A 17,622-nucleotide genomic window follows, 5' to 3' on the forward strand; every position below is an offset into this window, starting at 1 on the left:
ATGCGTGTCTCATGGGAAGAAATTGAAAAAAATAGTTGTGTCAAAATCAAAACGTGATTGTCAAATGTTACTTGTGTCACTGTGTTTCTTTGCCTTTTCCCTACAGGAAAGAATAAAATAAGAAAAAAAAAAATGTTGTGTCACTGTCAAAGTGACTACTGTACTGTCAATTTGACAAATTATGTCTGCGAATGTGGTGTTTGTACTTTGTAGATTTTTGATTTGTGATTTTCCATAATTTTGTAACTATACACAAGGAACCTTCCTATTATTTCTTACTTATTATTTTTATAATTTAAAATAAAATGATCTTCCATAATTCTTTTTAAATAAATGACCTTCAACAAGTCGATATGAAGTGCTGCGTGCATCTCTGTGATCAGTTTATTAACAAAAAATCGAAAAAATCTACTTCAGTGACGAAGAAAATAAGTTTTTTTAGGTATTTATTGACTTACTCTCACTCCTATATAAAACTACGTTTCATAGATGGATCCATTTTGATAAAAAATCACAACAATTATTGTTTGTACATTCTTAAACCTTAACTTTTCTAACACACAACGGTTACGGCCAATTCCAATTCGCAATTTGGGCGCCGGCAATATTTGCAATTGGTAAAAGTTTAAATTGCGAATTCTATGTCATATTTTAGCAACTACTGTTGCTCCTGTAGTAAGTTTAGCACTATACGCTGATTATTCATGGTTGCTATTAATGAATGATATTTATTGCTTAATGTCACAAACGACTGAATGGCGCGAGTCGCGGGAAGTGTCTGACATATATGCGCTTTCCACTACACAATGCTTACAATATTAATGTACGTCAGCATAAACAAACCCCTACAATATTACCACAGTCAGGTCTGAATAAATAAATCATTGGCTGTGATTATAGGAATTTGATTGCACTTTTACTCATTGTTATGAGTCGTTATCAACCCATATTCGGCTCACTGCTGAGCATGAGTCGGATTAGGCTTTAGTCCACCTCGCTGGCCCAATGCAGATTGGCAGACTTCACACACGTAGAGAATTAAGAAAATTCTCTGGTATGCAGGTTTCCTCACGATATTTTCCTTTACCGTTTGAGACACATTATATTTTATTTCTTAAAACGCCCACAACTGAAAAGTTGGAGGTGCATGCCAGGGGCCGGATTCGAACCCACACCCTCCGGAATGGGAGGCAGAGGTCCACTGGGCTATCACAGATTGTTATGAGTAAAACTTCTAAAATATTGGATTGAAGTAGGCGTTACTTTGCGGAATTTCATCATGAATAGATAAAAATTTATTTATTTTTCTATCATCAGTGAAAACCCACAAATACTTTCTGTGTATGTTTCATCCCGAAACCGGAGCATTCTCAGAAGATGACTCTACAATGTGCTATTGCAAAGTAATCTGCATTTCCATTCAACATACTATATTGACGGCCTGCGTGGTGCAGTAGTATGCGCAATGGATTTACAAAACGGAGGTCCTGGGTTTGATCCCCGGCTGGGCCGATTGAGATTTTCTTAATTGGTCCAGGTCTGGCTGGTGGGAGGCTTCGGCCGTGGCTAGTTACCACCCTACGGAGAAAGACATACTGCCAGGCGATTTAGCGTTTCGGTACGATGTTGTGTAGAAACCGAAAAGGGTGTGGATTTTCATCCTCCTCCTAACAAGTTAGCCCGCTTCCATCTAGGACTGCATCACTTACCATCATGTGTGATTGTAGTCAAGGGCTAAATTGTAAAAAATAAAAAAAAAAAATACTTTTTATATATTTTCATAGATTTCCAAGGAAACAAAGCATCAGGCAGTTATGGTTGGAATCTATCGGTGTGAACCATGGTCAGTTACTGAAGAATGCCATGGTGTGTTCCCAACATTTTCAAAAAGATGACATCATTAGATCAGGTGGTTTGGAAAAACTCAAAAATAATGCAGTACCTTCTATATTCAAATACAAAAGCAACTCTGTGTCGGTGAGTAGATTTTTCATTTATCTATACCATGTGTACTGTAAAATTTGACTCGGCTCACTGTAAGATTTGATCCATCATGCTGTAAGATTTGATTTGGCCTGCAAGACATTTTGAAAAAGTCTGATAAAAAAAATATTACACTATATATACTTACAAAATCAAGTGATTGAGTAATTTTCAGGTGTCTCATTGATTTTGGAGTATATAACTTTTGTAGTTTGTACACCGATCAACCTCTGAAAGTGTGTCTTCCCTACCACGCGACATTGGCGAAGTAAATAGTACCCAGTTGGTACAGCAGCAAGCCATAAAATCAAAAATTGAATTGAATTGAATAATTTAAAACAATTTAACTATAATGTATAGTCATTTATTTCATTTTGTTATTTTAATAATGATATTAAATACTATTAGATGTACTACTAGCGCATGAAAAGTGAGGCATTCAAAAGAGGAAATTTATACACAACTCAATGTTAGTTGTGGTCTACAATGAAAGTTATTTAAACAAATAATACCTAAATATTGTCTACAATGTCCAGTTGTGTATTCAGGAAGTGTAAAAACTATACTATGCACAAAAATTAAGGGAGCAGAAAAAAAATCCAAATTTTTGGGGGATTTTCAACAGGCTGTAACTTATACAAAAATGGTCGTACAGCAAAAAAATAAAAAGCAAATTGTAGCTCTAAGTGTTTAGTTTTTGGATCTGAGTTTGAAATTTTTTTTTTGAAAATATTTTTTGAGTAATCATAAGAAAACCACCGAAAAAAAAATTTTCGAAATTTTTTTGGGTTTTTTTTTTAATTTACGGACGTGGAAAAATTTTTTTCGACTCAACCTCCATATCAGCGATATCTCAGCGAGAAATGCTCGTATCGAGATTTAAAAAAAACGAAATTAAATCTGAATAAACAAGCTATCCGGTCCATATGGAGGTTGAGTCGAAAAAAAATTTTCCACGTCCGTAAATTAAAAAAAAAACCCAAAAAAATTTCGAAAATTTTTTTTTCGATGGTTTTCTTATGATTACTCGAAAAATATTTTCAAAAAAAAATTTTCAAACTCAGATCCAAAAACTAAACACTTAGAGCTACAATTTGCTTTTTATTTTTTTGCTGTACGACCATTTTTGTATAAGTTACAGCCTGTTGAAAATCCCCCAAAATTTTGGATTTTTTTTCTGCTCCCTTAATTTTTGTGCATAGTATATATATACCATATCATAGGCATATGGTATATGTAGTTTACTATACCATTCTATAGTTTGGCCCACAATATTTCAAACGTTAGCGATACTAATATTATAAAGTGCTGAAGTTTGTAGAGTTTTCTGGATCTATTGGGCCAGTGATATTGAAAATTTTAATAAATAACTGCATTATTTGGGAGTGTTATAGGCTATATTTTGTACCTGTATTCACACGGGAAGGGAAACTATGGGGGTAAAATTACAGGGCGTCAGCTAGAGAGAGACAAATAGCAATCCATGGATTGGAGAAGAGAGAAATACTCAGAGCAAAGTCCAGGACTTGTGACCAATGGATGTAGGGTTAAGGAATTCCTTGACAATTGATTATTGGGAATAGCAGTTTACCCTCCCAAAAGAAATTATCACTTCTAAAATCTATATATTCCCTCTCCTATAAGTATATACTTACAAAAGCAATATGTTGATTGAACCCCTGTCAACATACATTTACTAAATATACTAATTTACAATTTTGTTCCACAGGTGTGTGTAATGTGTCTGAACACAAATTGTAAATTGTTACCATTTAACAAGCTTGTAACAGAAGCCTATACCAGCATAACGGGCATATCTGTAAGTATAATCATTTGTTTTTTTTTTATTTTTTAGGTACTATAGCCCTTGACTACAATCTCACCTGATGGTAAGTGATGATGCAGTTTAAGATGGATGCGGGCTAACTTGTTAGGAGGAGGATGAAAATCCACACTCCTTTCGGTTTCTACGCGACATCGTACCGAACGCTAAATCGCTTGGCGGTACGTCTTTGTCGGTAGGGTGGTAACTACTGAAGCCTCCAACCAGCCAGACCTGGACCAATTAAGAAAACCTCAATTGGCCCAGCCGGGGATCGAACCCAGGACCTCCCACCACCTCTCACCACGGAGGCTGTCAAACCTGAACAAAACCTGAGATAACAAAGGTTTTATAATTAGTTCTTCTAGAGGGTTTTCTACAGAAATCTTAACAACACACTAGAAGAGCCCTGTATATAGAAAAGTCCTATGTATACAAAAGACTTGTCGCCACTCTACTTATAGTTTTCTATGTGGTGTGAGTAATACATTTCTGTTTGTCACAACAACATAGACTAGTTGTTTTCCAGGTGGACCCCTAGGGGTCTACGGAAGACTCAGGGGGTATATGTTGATGTGACATAAAAATTAGGTATTGGATAGAAGCAGGCGTTACTTTGCGGAAGTTCATCATGATTATATAATGATTTATTTATTTTGCTATCATCCGCGAAAATTCGGCGAACCCATGCGACAACGTCACCCAAGTCCGACAAAATACTCTCTACGTACGTACGCAATTGCAAAGATTTTTGCAAAGATGCTTTGCAATTGCACGTTGTAGAGTCAACATCTCCTGAGGATGCTCCGGTTTCGGGGTGAAACGTACGTAGAGAGTATTTTGTCGGACCTGGGTGACGTTGTCGCATGGGTTCGCCGAATTTTCGCGGATGATAGCAAAATAAATAAATCATTATATAATAAAAATTAGGTGTTCTCAATTCATAAGTGAGGGTCCAAAATTTATCTGGTTTCATACTAAATTTAGAAATCCCTACAAAAGGCCATATCCAGCAGTTGACGCACATCAGCTGTCAGCTGTTGTGCTGATGATGACGATGAATTTGGACTAAGTTAGACTAACTTAGTCAAAAATATTTTCAGAAAACCCGCCTACTTAAAATAAACCCTGATCCGCTGCTATGCACTGAGTGTGTGCAAAAATTGACAAATTGTAACCAATTCAGAGACAAAAGTCTATGTGCTTTCAAACTGCTGAAGAAATTATATGATAAACATGGAACGGTGAGTCAAATTTTACTTTTTTCTTTTCAATGACAGGTATTCACAGCAATCTGTTGTTGAGCGGGCTAACTAAAGCCTTAGATAGATAGATATACTTTATTTGCACACCACAAAGACAAAAACAAGTGAAATAAAAACAAATTAGGAAGAGATCAGCATACAAAAGGCGGCCTTATCGCTAAGTAGCGATTTCTTCCAGGCAACCTTCGGTTTAGGAAAACTTGAGGAAATTAGCAGGTAGCGTAAAACAAAAATAACCATAGTATTAGTAATACACATACATACAAATAATTTACATCCTAATACATAAACAATATTACACAAATACCTACAATAATGAATGAACTGCACCAGATTATGAGTCTCTACGGCATTTTTAAAAATGTCCAGAGTCTTAATATTTCAACGGTAAAGCGGCCTGGACTCATCATCGACGGGTGGTGGTTCGATCCCCGCCACAGAATACTTTAAAATATATCTATCTCCTCATTTCCTTATTTCTGATTTTGATTTAAAAATATTATTTATTTTTAAATCAAAATCAGAAATGAAGAGATCTGCAGTAAAAAGTCATTGACATAGCTCAATGAGTCCCAAGAAACAAGAAAAAGAAAAAGTGCAGTGTCGGTCGACCCCCCATCAGGTGGACTGACGACATCAAGCGAGTCGCAGACATTCGCTGGATGCTGGCGACTTAGGATCTTGATGTTTGGAAGTGCCTACAAAAGGCCTATGTCCTGCAGTGGAGTCCATCGGCTGATATGATGATGATGATGACTAATATTGATTGTATATAATTTAGGAGTAGAAGCTTAGCTTGGTATGGACATGTAATGAGTAGGAAGGAAAGTCATATTACTAGAAAAATATTGAATGCGCAAGTGGAAGGGCATAAGAGGAGAGGAAGGCCAAAGAAGAGATGGTTGGATTGTGTGAAAGAGGACATGTGTGTAAAAGGATTGGATGATGAGTTGACGAGTAATAGAGACGAATGGAAAAGATTGACATATTTTTCCGACCCCACTTAAGTGGGATAAGGGTAAGGAGATGATGAAGATGATAATTATTTCCATTTATTCCAGTTGAAATTAGAAAATATAGAAGCAATAGACAGATCGGATTATAAGCTGACATCTAATTTAGCAACACATAGCATCAATCCATATTATTGTGGTGATCAATTTGAAGAAGGAAATGAGCAAGACTTAATTGCTGCAATCAAAACTGAACCAAAAATTGTATTAAAAACAAAACTGAAAGAGGAAGCATCAAGTGCTAATGATATAGCACATTATATAACAATTGATAATTATAATGATGGCTACAATGATACATATGATATGAATGATGATTACAATGAAGCACAAGTTAAAAATAACATTGATAACGATCATACTTATGCTGTCGAATACTTAGATAGTGATATTGACGTAGATTGTGACATAGATCGTGATGTTAATTACAATACAGATGATAACACAAATCATGATATTGAACAGAATTATGATATAGGTCATAATATTGAAAATAATACAGATTATGATGTTGATCACAGTTTAGATTATGACATAGATCAAGATAACTCATTAAATAATTATGATAGTATGAATTCTTTCAATGAAAACAAAGATTATTTCAAACAAGTAATTGACCTAACGTCTAATGATGATGAGTTCACACCAAAAGCTATAAACAAAGCTGTAAAACGTAAAAGAGAAACAAAACGGACAAATATTAAAAAGAAAACTGCATCTAAAATCAAAGTCAAGTTTGTTGCAAAAAGTAAAATCACTAAATCAAATAAAAAACTCAATACTAAAGTTAATAAAGTTAAAAAAAGGAAAACAAAAACAAATAATAAAGCTAAAAATGGTGTAAAAGATGAGGATTCAACTAAATCTGATCATCGAAATATATTAAAACGTTTTAAAGTGACTGCATTAAGTTATGAAGAACAGTTAGCTGAGGTACAGAAGCGAAAAGAAACATATAGAAGATTGCCTTATCAATGTGGTATTTGCTGCAATGGATTTTCGAGTGCTATGTTGTATGAACGTCATAAGGAGAGGCATACTGATGTAAGTATTAGTAGTAACAAGAGTCCGGCCGCTCAGAAATTGCGTTTTAGGACGTGATCGAATGGGCGATGTAAAATGAGAGAAATAGAGACAAAAAACGAGGCAATTGTAATTGAATATGTTTGTCCCATTCGCACAACAACTTAACAACAACATGTCTGACTCGAGAATGTATTCGTTTTTGAATTTTGTATTTGTATAGAGAGCCGTGATAGCCCAGTGGATATGACCTCTGCCTCCGATTCCGGAGGGTGTGGGTTCGAATCCGGTCCGGGGCATGCACCTCCACCTCCACCTTTCAGTTGTGTGCATTTTAAGAAATTAAATATCACGTGTCTCAAACAGTGAAGGAAAACATCGTGAGGAAACCTGTATACCTGAAAATTTTCTTAATTCTTTGCGTGTGTAAAGTCTGCCAATCCGCATTGGGCCAGCGTGGCGGACTATTGGCCTAACCTCTCTCGTTCTAAGAGGAGACTCGGGCTCAGCAGTGAGCCGAATATGGGTTGATAATGATGATGATGTTACGATACCGTCGTGTTCCGTACGCCATCTGCCTATTATTGATTAATCTGTGCTTGTGAATCTCAGACCAATTAAAAAAGGACTAGTATCGCACCCAAATTCACGAACAAAATTGTCTGTCATTTTCTGAGGAAAACGAGCTTAGATTTGGCATATATTACACTAAACTAGAATTTTTGCCCATTTTTTACACCATACAAAAAAAGGTATTTTTACGGAGCTCTATAACCGACAACTATAAAACATCGATTCTATAGAGACATTTTTTATAATTGCATTAGATCGTTGATCACATACTTTGACAGGAAAGTGACGTCTAACGAGGCAGGTCCATACAATAATTGGTCTGAGTTGTATAATATATTATATATTTATTTTCTCATTTCAGAAATACGGCATATATGAGTGCGCCGTATGTGGTATTCACGTGAAAACTCGCCGCAAAATACTAATACATATAAATAACCAACACGGCTACAGATTGACTTGCAAAATCTGTAAATTTGTTTGTCATGACAAGTAGGTACTTTTTTATATAAAATAATATTTTTTACATAAAAATGGACCTATAATATTCTACATTATATAATGTTTCAAATTGTGCCAAGTTTCATTTGAATTCATTCAGTAGTTTCAGTATTGATTATACAGGGTATGAAAATTTTTTTTTTTTTTTGTTTATTTATTTATTTATTCAGGAAAATCAACCGTTAATACATTAAAATCATGCTTTCATTTAAGTACACTTTTAGGTTATGTTAATGCTTAACTATTTAAAAGATTCTCACAACATTCACAATTTTTTACATTCACAATATTTGTTATGCAATTCGGCTCCTATAAGTCTTGTCAACACCTTGAAGTTATGGTCAATACTCCCGAGCACCCTGTATATAAAAAATCCTTACAAAAAAATCTATACTAATATAATAAAGCTGAAGAGTTTTGTTTGTTTGTTTGAACGCGCTAATCTCAGGAACTACAACTCCGATTTCAAAAATTCTGTCAGTGTTAGATAGTCCATTTATCGAGGAAGGCTATAGGCTATATTAAACGGGAACCACGCGGGAGAAACCGCGCGGTGTCAGCTAGTTTTAAAATATTAGTCATGCAATCCGCCTCCTATAAGTACTCCCGAGCATCCTGTACATAAAAAATCCTTACAAAAAAATTATAAAAAAAAATGATATTTTCAGATCCCGCGCTAGGACCCATATGTATTGGCACAACGGGCGAATATACAAATGCAGATACTGCGGTGTGGAGTTCATGTGAGTATTAACACTGTCTTGTGGAGGAATTTGGAGAGTCCAAGCCACAGGAATTGACGCGTAAATAAAACACGTATGTCTTGATAAAATGTAGAGATGCGATCGCTTCAGGCTTCGGGAGTGAAGTGTGTGATTGAGTATTGGCACAACAGGAGAATATACAAATGCAGATACTGCGGTGTGGAGTTCATGTGAGTATTAACACTTTAACTGTTTTGTGGAGGATTTTGGAGAGTCCAATCCACAGGAATTGACGCGTAAATAAAACACGTATGTCTTGATAAAATGTAGAGATGCGATCGTTTCAGGCTTCGGGTGTGAAGTGTGTGATTGATATATGGGGTGCTGAATTAAATAGCATTTGAAGCTCTCGCATTCTCTTATGTTTATTTAAAAAAGATGCGATAATAGTAAACAAGGACAGACTTACAATTAGACAGGGATAGACTTGAACTTAGAGTGAGACAAGTATATACATCAGATTAGACAAGGATAGCAACATTGTAGGCTTATTTTCTACAAGGGCGACTAGCATTGAAAAAGTAATAATATAATGTATTAACTTATAGCTAAGGGTAGTAAAAGCCAAATAATATGAACGTTTATAATAGCTAAAGAATGCAAGTTAAAGTGTATGTAAGCTATTTACAGTCAAATTGGTATTCTGCTAGATCAAAGTATCTTATTCTAATATCAAAGTATATATTTTTTAAATAACTAAACATAAGCTTAACCAATCTTCAACAGAACTACTCATATATATATCTAAGTATCGGAAACCTGAATTGTTGGTTTAGACACTAATAATTCTTAACATGTTTCATGACGTCACGTAAACACTAAACCGTAAACGGAGTGTTTGACAACATTATCAGTTAATGAAACAGTTAGAGACGAATATCTTAGCAGTCCATGGACTCATCCAGGTACCGGGTCCATCGCGTGGTAGAGAGAAAAACTCCGAGCAGAGTTCCAAGAACTCCCGGACTTGTAACCGATGGATGTAGGGTTAAGGAATTCCTTAACATACGATTAACACTCCCCGTTCTCTGCTCGTGTGGTTCTCCCTGCCGACACATTTGGTAAGATTCTATTAGCGCAGCTTTGGATACTCGTTCTAATATAGAACTAGCTGCGATAGGCTGGTTGACTCTTTTTTTAAATGCTCTTAAATAGTTGATTATCTTTCTACTACATTGTTTTTTTTTGGAAGTTAGTTTTTGAATATGTTTTCGACAATACGAGCCAAAACGCTATCGGCCATGACGATCTATATTTCAACTGTTTCATGACGTCACTATAACAAATCCCTTACAAACGGAGCGTTTGACAAAAATATTTGTTAACAATTTGTTTGACGTTTAGTACATCAAGTAACATTGTGACGTCACAAAATGGACGACAGCAGACTTTTGGAAAATTTTAAGAGTACATAATTTATGTATTATTAACTTTTATTAATGTATATCGATATATTTCGGACCCTTATTCCATGTACTACACCAAATTAATATTGTTTATATTAAATTTGATATAAGTCAACTACCATATTTTAGAGGGGCCTTTTTTTATTCTTTACAAGTTAGCCCTTGACTACAATCTCACCTGATGGTAAGTGATGATGCAATCTAAGACAGAAGCGAGCTAACTTGTTAGTAAGAGGATGAAAATCCACACCCCTTTCGTTTCTACACGACATCGTACCGGATCGCTTAATCGCTTACGGTACGTCTTTGCCGGTAGGGTGGTAACTAGCCACGGCCGAAGCCTCCCACCAGCCAGAACCTGGTCTTTAAGCAAGTATAAGCAAGTCTCTTTTATATTAACTGCCATCATATGTATTACAGGAAGAAGACCACATACTTCTCCCATCTACGCATAAAGCACCCTTCAGACAACGTGTGCTCGCTGTGCGGGTTCTCCTTCGTCAGTATGAAGGGCCTCCAGTGTCACCAGACGATGATGCACCGGTTCGACGACACCTCGGTGAGACTACTCAAGTCCGGCCGCTCAGAAATTGCGTTTCTGGCATCTGTCAATGTGAGAAAAGTCCAGCCGTTCAGAGATTACGTTGCGACACCAGTCTATGTTAAAATATTAAAATCCGACCGCTCAGAAATTGCGTTACTGACACTTTTCAATGTGAGACTATTAAAAACTGGCCGCTCAATAATCAGCGCTAGTGCGGCCGCTCAGAAACGCAGAAGAAATTTCGTCTAAGATTCAAATTATATGTAGTAAAAAATACAAGAGTTCTAGTACATTTTTCATTTCTGTATCGTTTTCAAAAGTGGGCCCAATTTCAGAATTTTCCTTTATCTCTTAATAATAGGTCATCAACCCGTATTCGGCTCACTGCTGAGCACGAGTCTCCTCTAAGAATGAGAGGTGTTAGGCCAATAGTCCACCACGCTGACCCATTGCGGATTGGCAGACTTCACACACGCAGAGAATTAAGAAAATCTCTGGTTTGCAGGTTTCCTCACGATGTTTTTCCTTCACCGTTTGAGACACGTGATACTTAATTTCTTAAAATGCACACAACTGAAAAGATGGAGGTGCATGCCCATGGATTGGAACCTACACCCTCCGGAATCGGAGGCAGAGGTCATATCCACTGGGCTATCCATCCATCCAATATAACACTTCCAGACTATGACCGGTCCACAATGTGCTGAGTGCAACATTCGCTTCGCTTCGGAGACAGCGTACCAACAACACTTGAAGGTGTCTCCCAGACACGCGCCAGAGGGGTGAGTCTATGTTAAGGGTGTTTTATTAGGGATGATGTCATTTTTTTAAATTGTATTTTTTTAGCAGACTTAGAAGTCAAAAATCAAAATCAAAAATTAATTTACTTCAAGTAGGCTCAGTTTACAAGCACTTTTGACACGTCAGTTGACTATTTGTAAAGATTCTACCACCGGTTCGGAAGGCAGGTTCTGCTGAGAAGACACCGGCAAGAAACTCAACAGTTGCTCTTTTGAAAAAATCATACAGTATTATAATTTACAATTGATGACAACATTACAATTTCTTATAGTTTTACTTCCTGTGTGAAGATGGAAGCTGATCCAACGGCCTCCAAGCATTATCTTTAAGGAACTCACCAATGTTGTAGTAACCTCGACTAAGTAAATGTTTTTTAACACATTGCTTAAAGCTATGCATTGGCAGGTCCATCACAGTCTTGGGGATCTTATTATAGAAGAGTACACACAAACCTACAAAAGATTTTTTTACTCCTTGGAGACGATATGCAGAAATAACTAACTTATGCCCGTGTCTAGTAAGACGTGGGTTTAGATCTCCTTTTCGTTTGTACAAATTAATATTTTGTCTTACATAGATTATGCTGTTAAGTGAATTACAAAAATAAAAAAAACCAATGTCCAACAAAGGTATGATTCACAACATTTGTCAGGACAACTTTATCAACAAATCAGACCCTAGAATGACAGAGTGAGTGGAGTCACGCACTTGTGAACGTTGTGTGTAGGGTTAAAGGATCCTTTGACTGTTAACTGACACTTCCCTTCTCCACTCAAGTCACTCTTACCGCCTATCCCAAGTAACCCATCTGAACCCATAAAGAATTACACAATAAGAAATGTGGCGGCTCGAACGCCACGAACATACTGAAGCGACGAGCGCCTTCTATCGCAAGTCTTTCCCGCCAACCGATCGTTACTCCTCTCTAACTCCCCACTATACAGAAACAAGTTGCGCCACAACGCCACAATATTATAGTCCACCACGCTGACCCAATGCGGATTGGCAGACTTCACACATGCAGAGAATTAAGAAAGTTCTTTGGTATGCAGAATTCTCTTGGCCTCTCATTCTGAGAGGAGACTCGCGCTCAGCAGTGAGCCGAATATGGGTTGATAACGAGTTCAACTCCTTGAAGTTATTTTAAATACTCTTAGTGCTTGAGAGTATTTATATTACTGTTTAAAAGACTAGCTGACGCCGCGCGGTTTCACCCGCGTAGTACCCGTTCCCGTAGGAATACGGAGATGAAATATAGCCTATAGCCTTTCTCAATAAATGGGCTATCTAACACTGGAAGAATTTTTCAAATCGGACCAGTAGTTTCTGAGATAAGCGCGTTCAAACAACAGCTTTATAATGTTAGTATGATGATGAAGAACTGTTTGTTCAGTTCTCTCCAGCGGAACGAGCCCAAGTATGTGCACATGAATCCATACAAGAAGGGGGAGACCGTGGGTGACCCGGTGCTGTGTGAACTCTGCGGGAAGTCGTTTAAGGTGAGGGTAGTTTCACTACTTTTAGGGCTCCGTTAGGATTGACGTTGGGGTCCCAAGTGACAAGTGCTGGTGCGCAAACCCCCCCACCACCACCAGGTGGACTGACGACATCAAGCGAGTCAAGCTAGTTTAGGCTGATGGGAGGCTAGTTACCACCTTACCTTCAAAGACGTACCGCCAAGCGATTTAGCGTTCCGGTACAATGCCGTGTAGAAACCGAAAAGGGGGTGGATTTTCATTTCATAACAACTTAGCCCGCTTCGATCTAAGACTACATTATCATTTACCATCAGCTGAAATTGTAGTCAAGGGCTAACTTGTAAAGAACTAAAAAAAAAGTCGCAGACATTCGGCGGTTCAGGATCGTGATGTTTGGAAGTGGAAGCAGCAGCAGTGGAAGTCCATCGGCTGATATGATGATGATGATTAAGAATGTTGTAATTAATTAATTAACACACTGATATTGGTTAGCCCGGGATCCGTAGAACATTTTTACAATTGATTAATGTTAGTCAAGTTGATAAAAGTTAGTAGCTTCATCTCGATGAGATCCTCAACGAAATATTTACGAAAATTCTTGATTCTGGTCAGAACAAGACCACGAAATTTGTAGGACATTGTGGGCTGTTAACTTGTATAACTATTAATTAAGCAACAGTAAAAAAACAGCTCCCAATATTCAGATTATTCATTCCCATAATAATTTGTATTCAGAATGGCTGCATCACTGCCGTGCGTTCATGCGTTCTATCTGCCTATAATTCTTTAATCTGTGTGTATGTATGTATTAAATTTGTTGTGTACAGTATCCGGTGACACTGCGCAACCACTTGGTAATGCATTCGGGCGAGAAATTGCACAAGTGCGAGTTGTGCGGCAAACGGTTCATGTTCAAGCTCCAGCTCGAGAGCCACGTCAGGCTGCACGTCGACCCCAAGCCCTACGAGTGCAACGTGTGCGGGGAACGGTTCACGAACTACTCGAACAGACGGCGGCACCAGCTGGTGAGTAGCACAGCCGCAGACTACCTCACACAGCGGCGGTGCAGACTACCTCACACAGCAGTGGTGCAGACTACCTCACACTGCAGTGGTGCAGACTACCTCACACAGCAGCGGTGCAGACTACCTCACACAGCAGCGGTGCAGACTACCTCACACTGCAGTGGTGCAGACTACCTCACATAGCAATAGTGCAGACTACCTCACACTGCAGTGGTGCAGACTACCTCACACACCCGCAAATAATATAGGTCTGCACATACTCCGTCATTCCCAAGTTAGCAACCGATGTAGACTCCACCACACAGCCTCTGATTCAGACTACCTCACACATCCACTAATAATATAAATCAGCATGGACTCAGCCATTCTCAAGTTAGCTATCTATGTAGACTCCGCCTAATTAGCTAATGATGTAGGCTACCTCACACATCTACTTATAATATAGGTCGACAGATACTCCGTCATTCCCACGTTAGCTACTGGTGTAGACTCCATCTCACAGCTGCTGACGCAGACTCCGCCACACAGCTACTGATGTAAATGTACCTCATACGCATAATGGTGCAGACTGTCATGAATGAATAATATAAATCAGAAGGGACTCAGTCATTTATAAATTACAATTAGCTATCGGTGTAAATTTCGTCACACAGCCACTGGTGCAAACTACCTCACACACAATGGTGTGTAAAAAAAAATGTTTCGAATTGAGAGGAATCCGACGCGTTTTTTTTTTTTTTGAAGCCGGTTAATAAGCTAATAAATATATTGTTCTTTTACAGAGACACAAAGAGTCGAGACCGTTGTACGCGTGCGAGCTGTGTGACAAAAAATTCACAACTTCCCACTGGCAGAGGTCACATTTGAAACATGTGCATGGCAAAGTACCTTATCCCAAAAGGGTCCGCAAGTCGAGGCCTGGGCCCCGGACCAAGACTCGCGAGGACTCGAAGGACTCGCAAAGTAGCTGAGGACTCGTCAACGAAACCAGAAAAATTATAATGAATATAATGAATAAATGATATAATGAATATAATGAATAAATGAATTCGCATTTAGTTTATAAAAAATTGTTTTAGTAAATAGGTATAAGTAACGGCCTCAGACTAATTAGGATAGGGACCTCCGTGTACACATCTCTTCCGTGACATGGTGTTGCCACCAAAAAATATTTATGTCATTTAGGTATTTTAATCGTAAATTGATTTTTTTTTCTTAATTTTTACTTAATGGGGATGATGACTAGGTTTGAATATATTGATTTTTATGATACATTCGGGTAAATAGGGTCAATGTTAACTAATTTATACATAAAAAGCAAAGATTGTCTGAATATTTGCAAAATAAATGAGATTATAAAATTTCAAAAACTACTAAATTTTTTTTATCGTAATTAGATGAAAATTCATACAGTTTTAGCTTCCTTACATTAAATGTGACATTTTTTAATATATGAACTATAAACATAAACGCACAAATAACAAAGATATTAGTAATTTTGTTTGAACGCGCATACAAATCTAACGATCATTACATTGCCTATGACGTCATTTTTTCGAGCCATTTTGTATGGGGCGTTTTTCAGGGATCCGCGGCAGCGCCGCAAATCTGACCCTTTAAATCCCTGTAGCTCCGAAAGTAATGATCGCAGATACCCTGTTACTTTTACAAAATTGCTTTACTATTAGTATACTCTTAATTTATATACAATTTAAAAAACTGTCATCATCCCAATTATTATTAGATAATTAATTAGTTCAACTTATTTTTGGATAACTACGAGTCTTTTGGTGTCTTTTTTTATGGGAATCTAATCTACTTTATAGAAAAAAAAAACACTATAATTGTCGATGGCTCAGTTTATTCACAATTAGAAAACTATTTTTTAAAGTTCAATATTTTTTTCTTAAAATTAGATGTCAGTTTATGACGTATATTTTTGTCTGTGTTGTGTGTGTGTGTAGTGTAAGAACACAATATGTTTATAGGTGTTAAATATTTTCGACGTGTGAGTCGTCGACTTCGAAAAATGACAGACAATATTGTTGGTGAATTTGAATACTGGTCCATTTGTAATTAGTCTGAGACGAAACCAGAAAAATAAATTCGAAATTTAGTTTATAAAAATTAGTTATAAGAAATAAGTATAGGTCGCGGCGTATAACTTGAACTATGTGCAGTAATTCATTTTCAAGTGGACGTACCCTTAAGAAAACGTGGACGCCATTACAGTCGCATTCTTAAGATGTCCTAAAATTGCCCCAGGTTAAATGCAAAATACCACGAAACTAATATAAATGTAATAAAATTACCTCACAAGTATTATTTCGACAAATATAAACATATCTAGGAAATGACGGGATATATTTAAATCGATTCAATTTTAACTATATAATGATTTATTTATTTTGCTATCATCCGCGAAAATTCGGCGAACCCATGCAACAACGTGCAATTGCACGTTGTAGAGTCAACATCTCCTGAGGATGCTCCGGTTTCGGGGCGAAACGTACGTAGAGAGTATTTTGTCGGACCTGGGTGACGTTGTCGCATGGGTTCGCCGAATTTTCGCGGATGATAGCAAAATAAATAAATCATTATATAATCATGATGAACTTCCGCAAAGTAACGCCTGCTTCTATCCAATATTCAATTTTAACTTTTTATGTACCTACGTCTTTTCAGATTTTATGGTGTTCATTACGCAATAACCTAATAAATTCTATTTAACTATTTATTAATTATTTAACCGCGTTAATAAAAATTATTCAAATTTTTAATAGTCCGCTATCTAGGCCCATTTATTATTAACACTGAAAATACAGGAAAGGATTGGGTTGATTTTCCAGTATACACTTTTATACAGGAAAATCAACCGAACCTTTTTTTTATTTTTGGGACAAACAATGTACAACATCTTTGAATGGCAACCACAGAGCGTGTAACACTTTTTGTTTATAATTGTTTTGTTTATTTTGGTTCAACTTGCTTGCCGCGGTCTATACGTGGGTGAAAATGGTGTGATGTGTATATATTTATAAATATTAAATCTTGTAGACACGCGAATATATTAAAGTCTCCAAATAGGTACCTATTCAAGGACTCTTCATCTAAAACAGAATTAGTTATAATTTATAAATTAGCGAACGCCCGCTTGAAATACGTGGTTTCAATTCAAGGCAGACAGTTATTTTTAAAAAAATGTCAACTAGCCTATTAGGTTATTTAGTTTATAAGGTCTATTTTAATAAATACTTTAATGAAAATGTTGTTTTTATTTATAAATTAGCGAACGCCCGCGACATCGTCCGCGTAAAGTCGATGTAAATTTTCAACTACCCCTACCCTAAGGCTGCACTCGCGACGGAAGCTTAAAAATGGAGTAACTTCTCCCGTTTTCCCAACATTTCCCTTCACTGGTCCG

At 37.0% G+C, this 17,622-nt stretch overlaps 1 protein-coding gene across 1 annotated transcript; it reads left to right on the top strand.

The window, feature by feature from the left end:
* The first annotated feature begins 176 nt into the window (after window positions 1-176).
* Window positions 177-17,284, top strand: LOC112048780 (zinc finger protein 235). Its single transcript, XM_052890068.1, has 12 exons — window positions 177-442; window positions 1,785-1,977; window positions 3,713-3,802; window positions 4,909-5,049; window positions 6,132-7,127; window positions 8,041-8,171; window positions 8,849-8,923; window positions 10,771-10,909; window positions 11,576-11,676; window positions 13,089-13,194; window positions 14,001-14,198; window positions 14,981-17,284. Exons 1-12 carry the CDS (start codon window positions 354-356, stop codon window positions 15,167-15,169), a joined length of 2,448 nt encoding a protein of 815 aa, XP_052746028.1. The 5' UTR covers window positions 177-353; the 3' UTR covers window positions 15,170-17,284.
* Window positions 17,285-17,622: the final 338 nt, after the last annotated feature.

This window comes from Bicyclus anynana, chromosome 27 (genome assembly GCF_947172395.1).
Source record: "Bicyclus anynana chromosome 27, ilBicAnyn1.1, whole genome shotgun sequence".
In the NCBI taxonomy this organism is placed as follows: domain Eukaryota; kingdom Metazoa; phylum Arthropoda; class Insecta; order Lepidoptera; family Nymphalidae; genus Bicyclus; species Bicyclus anynana.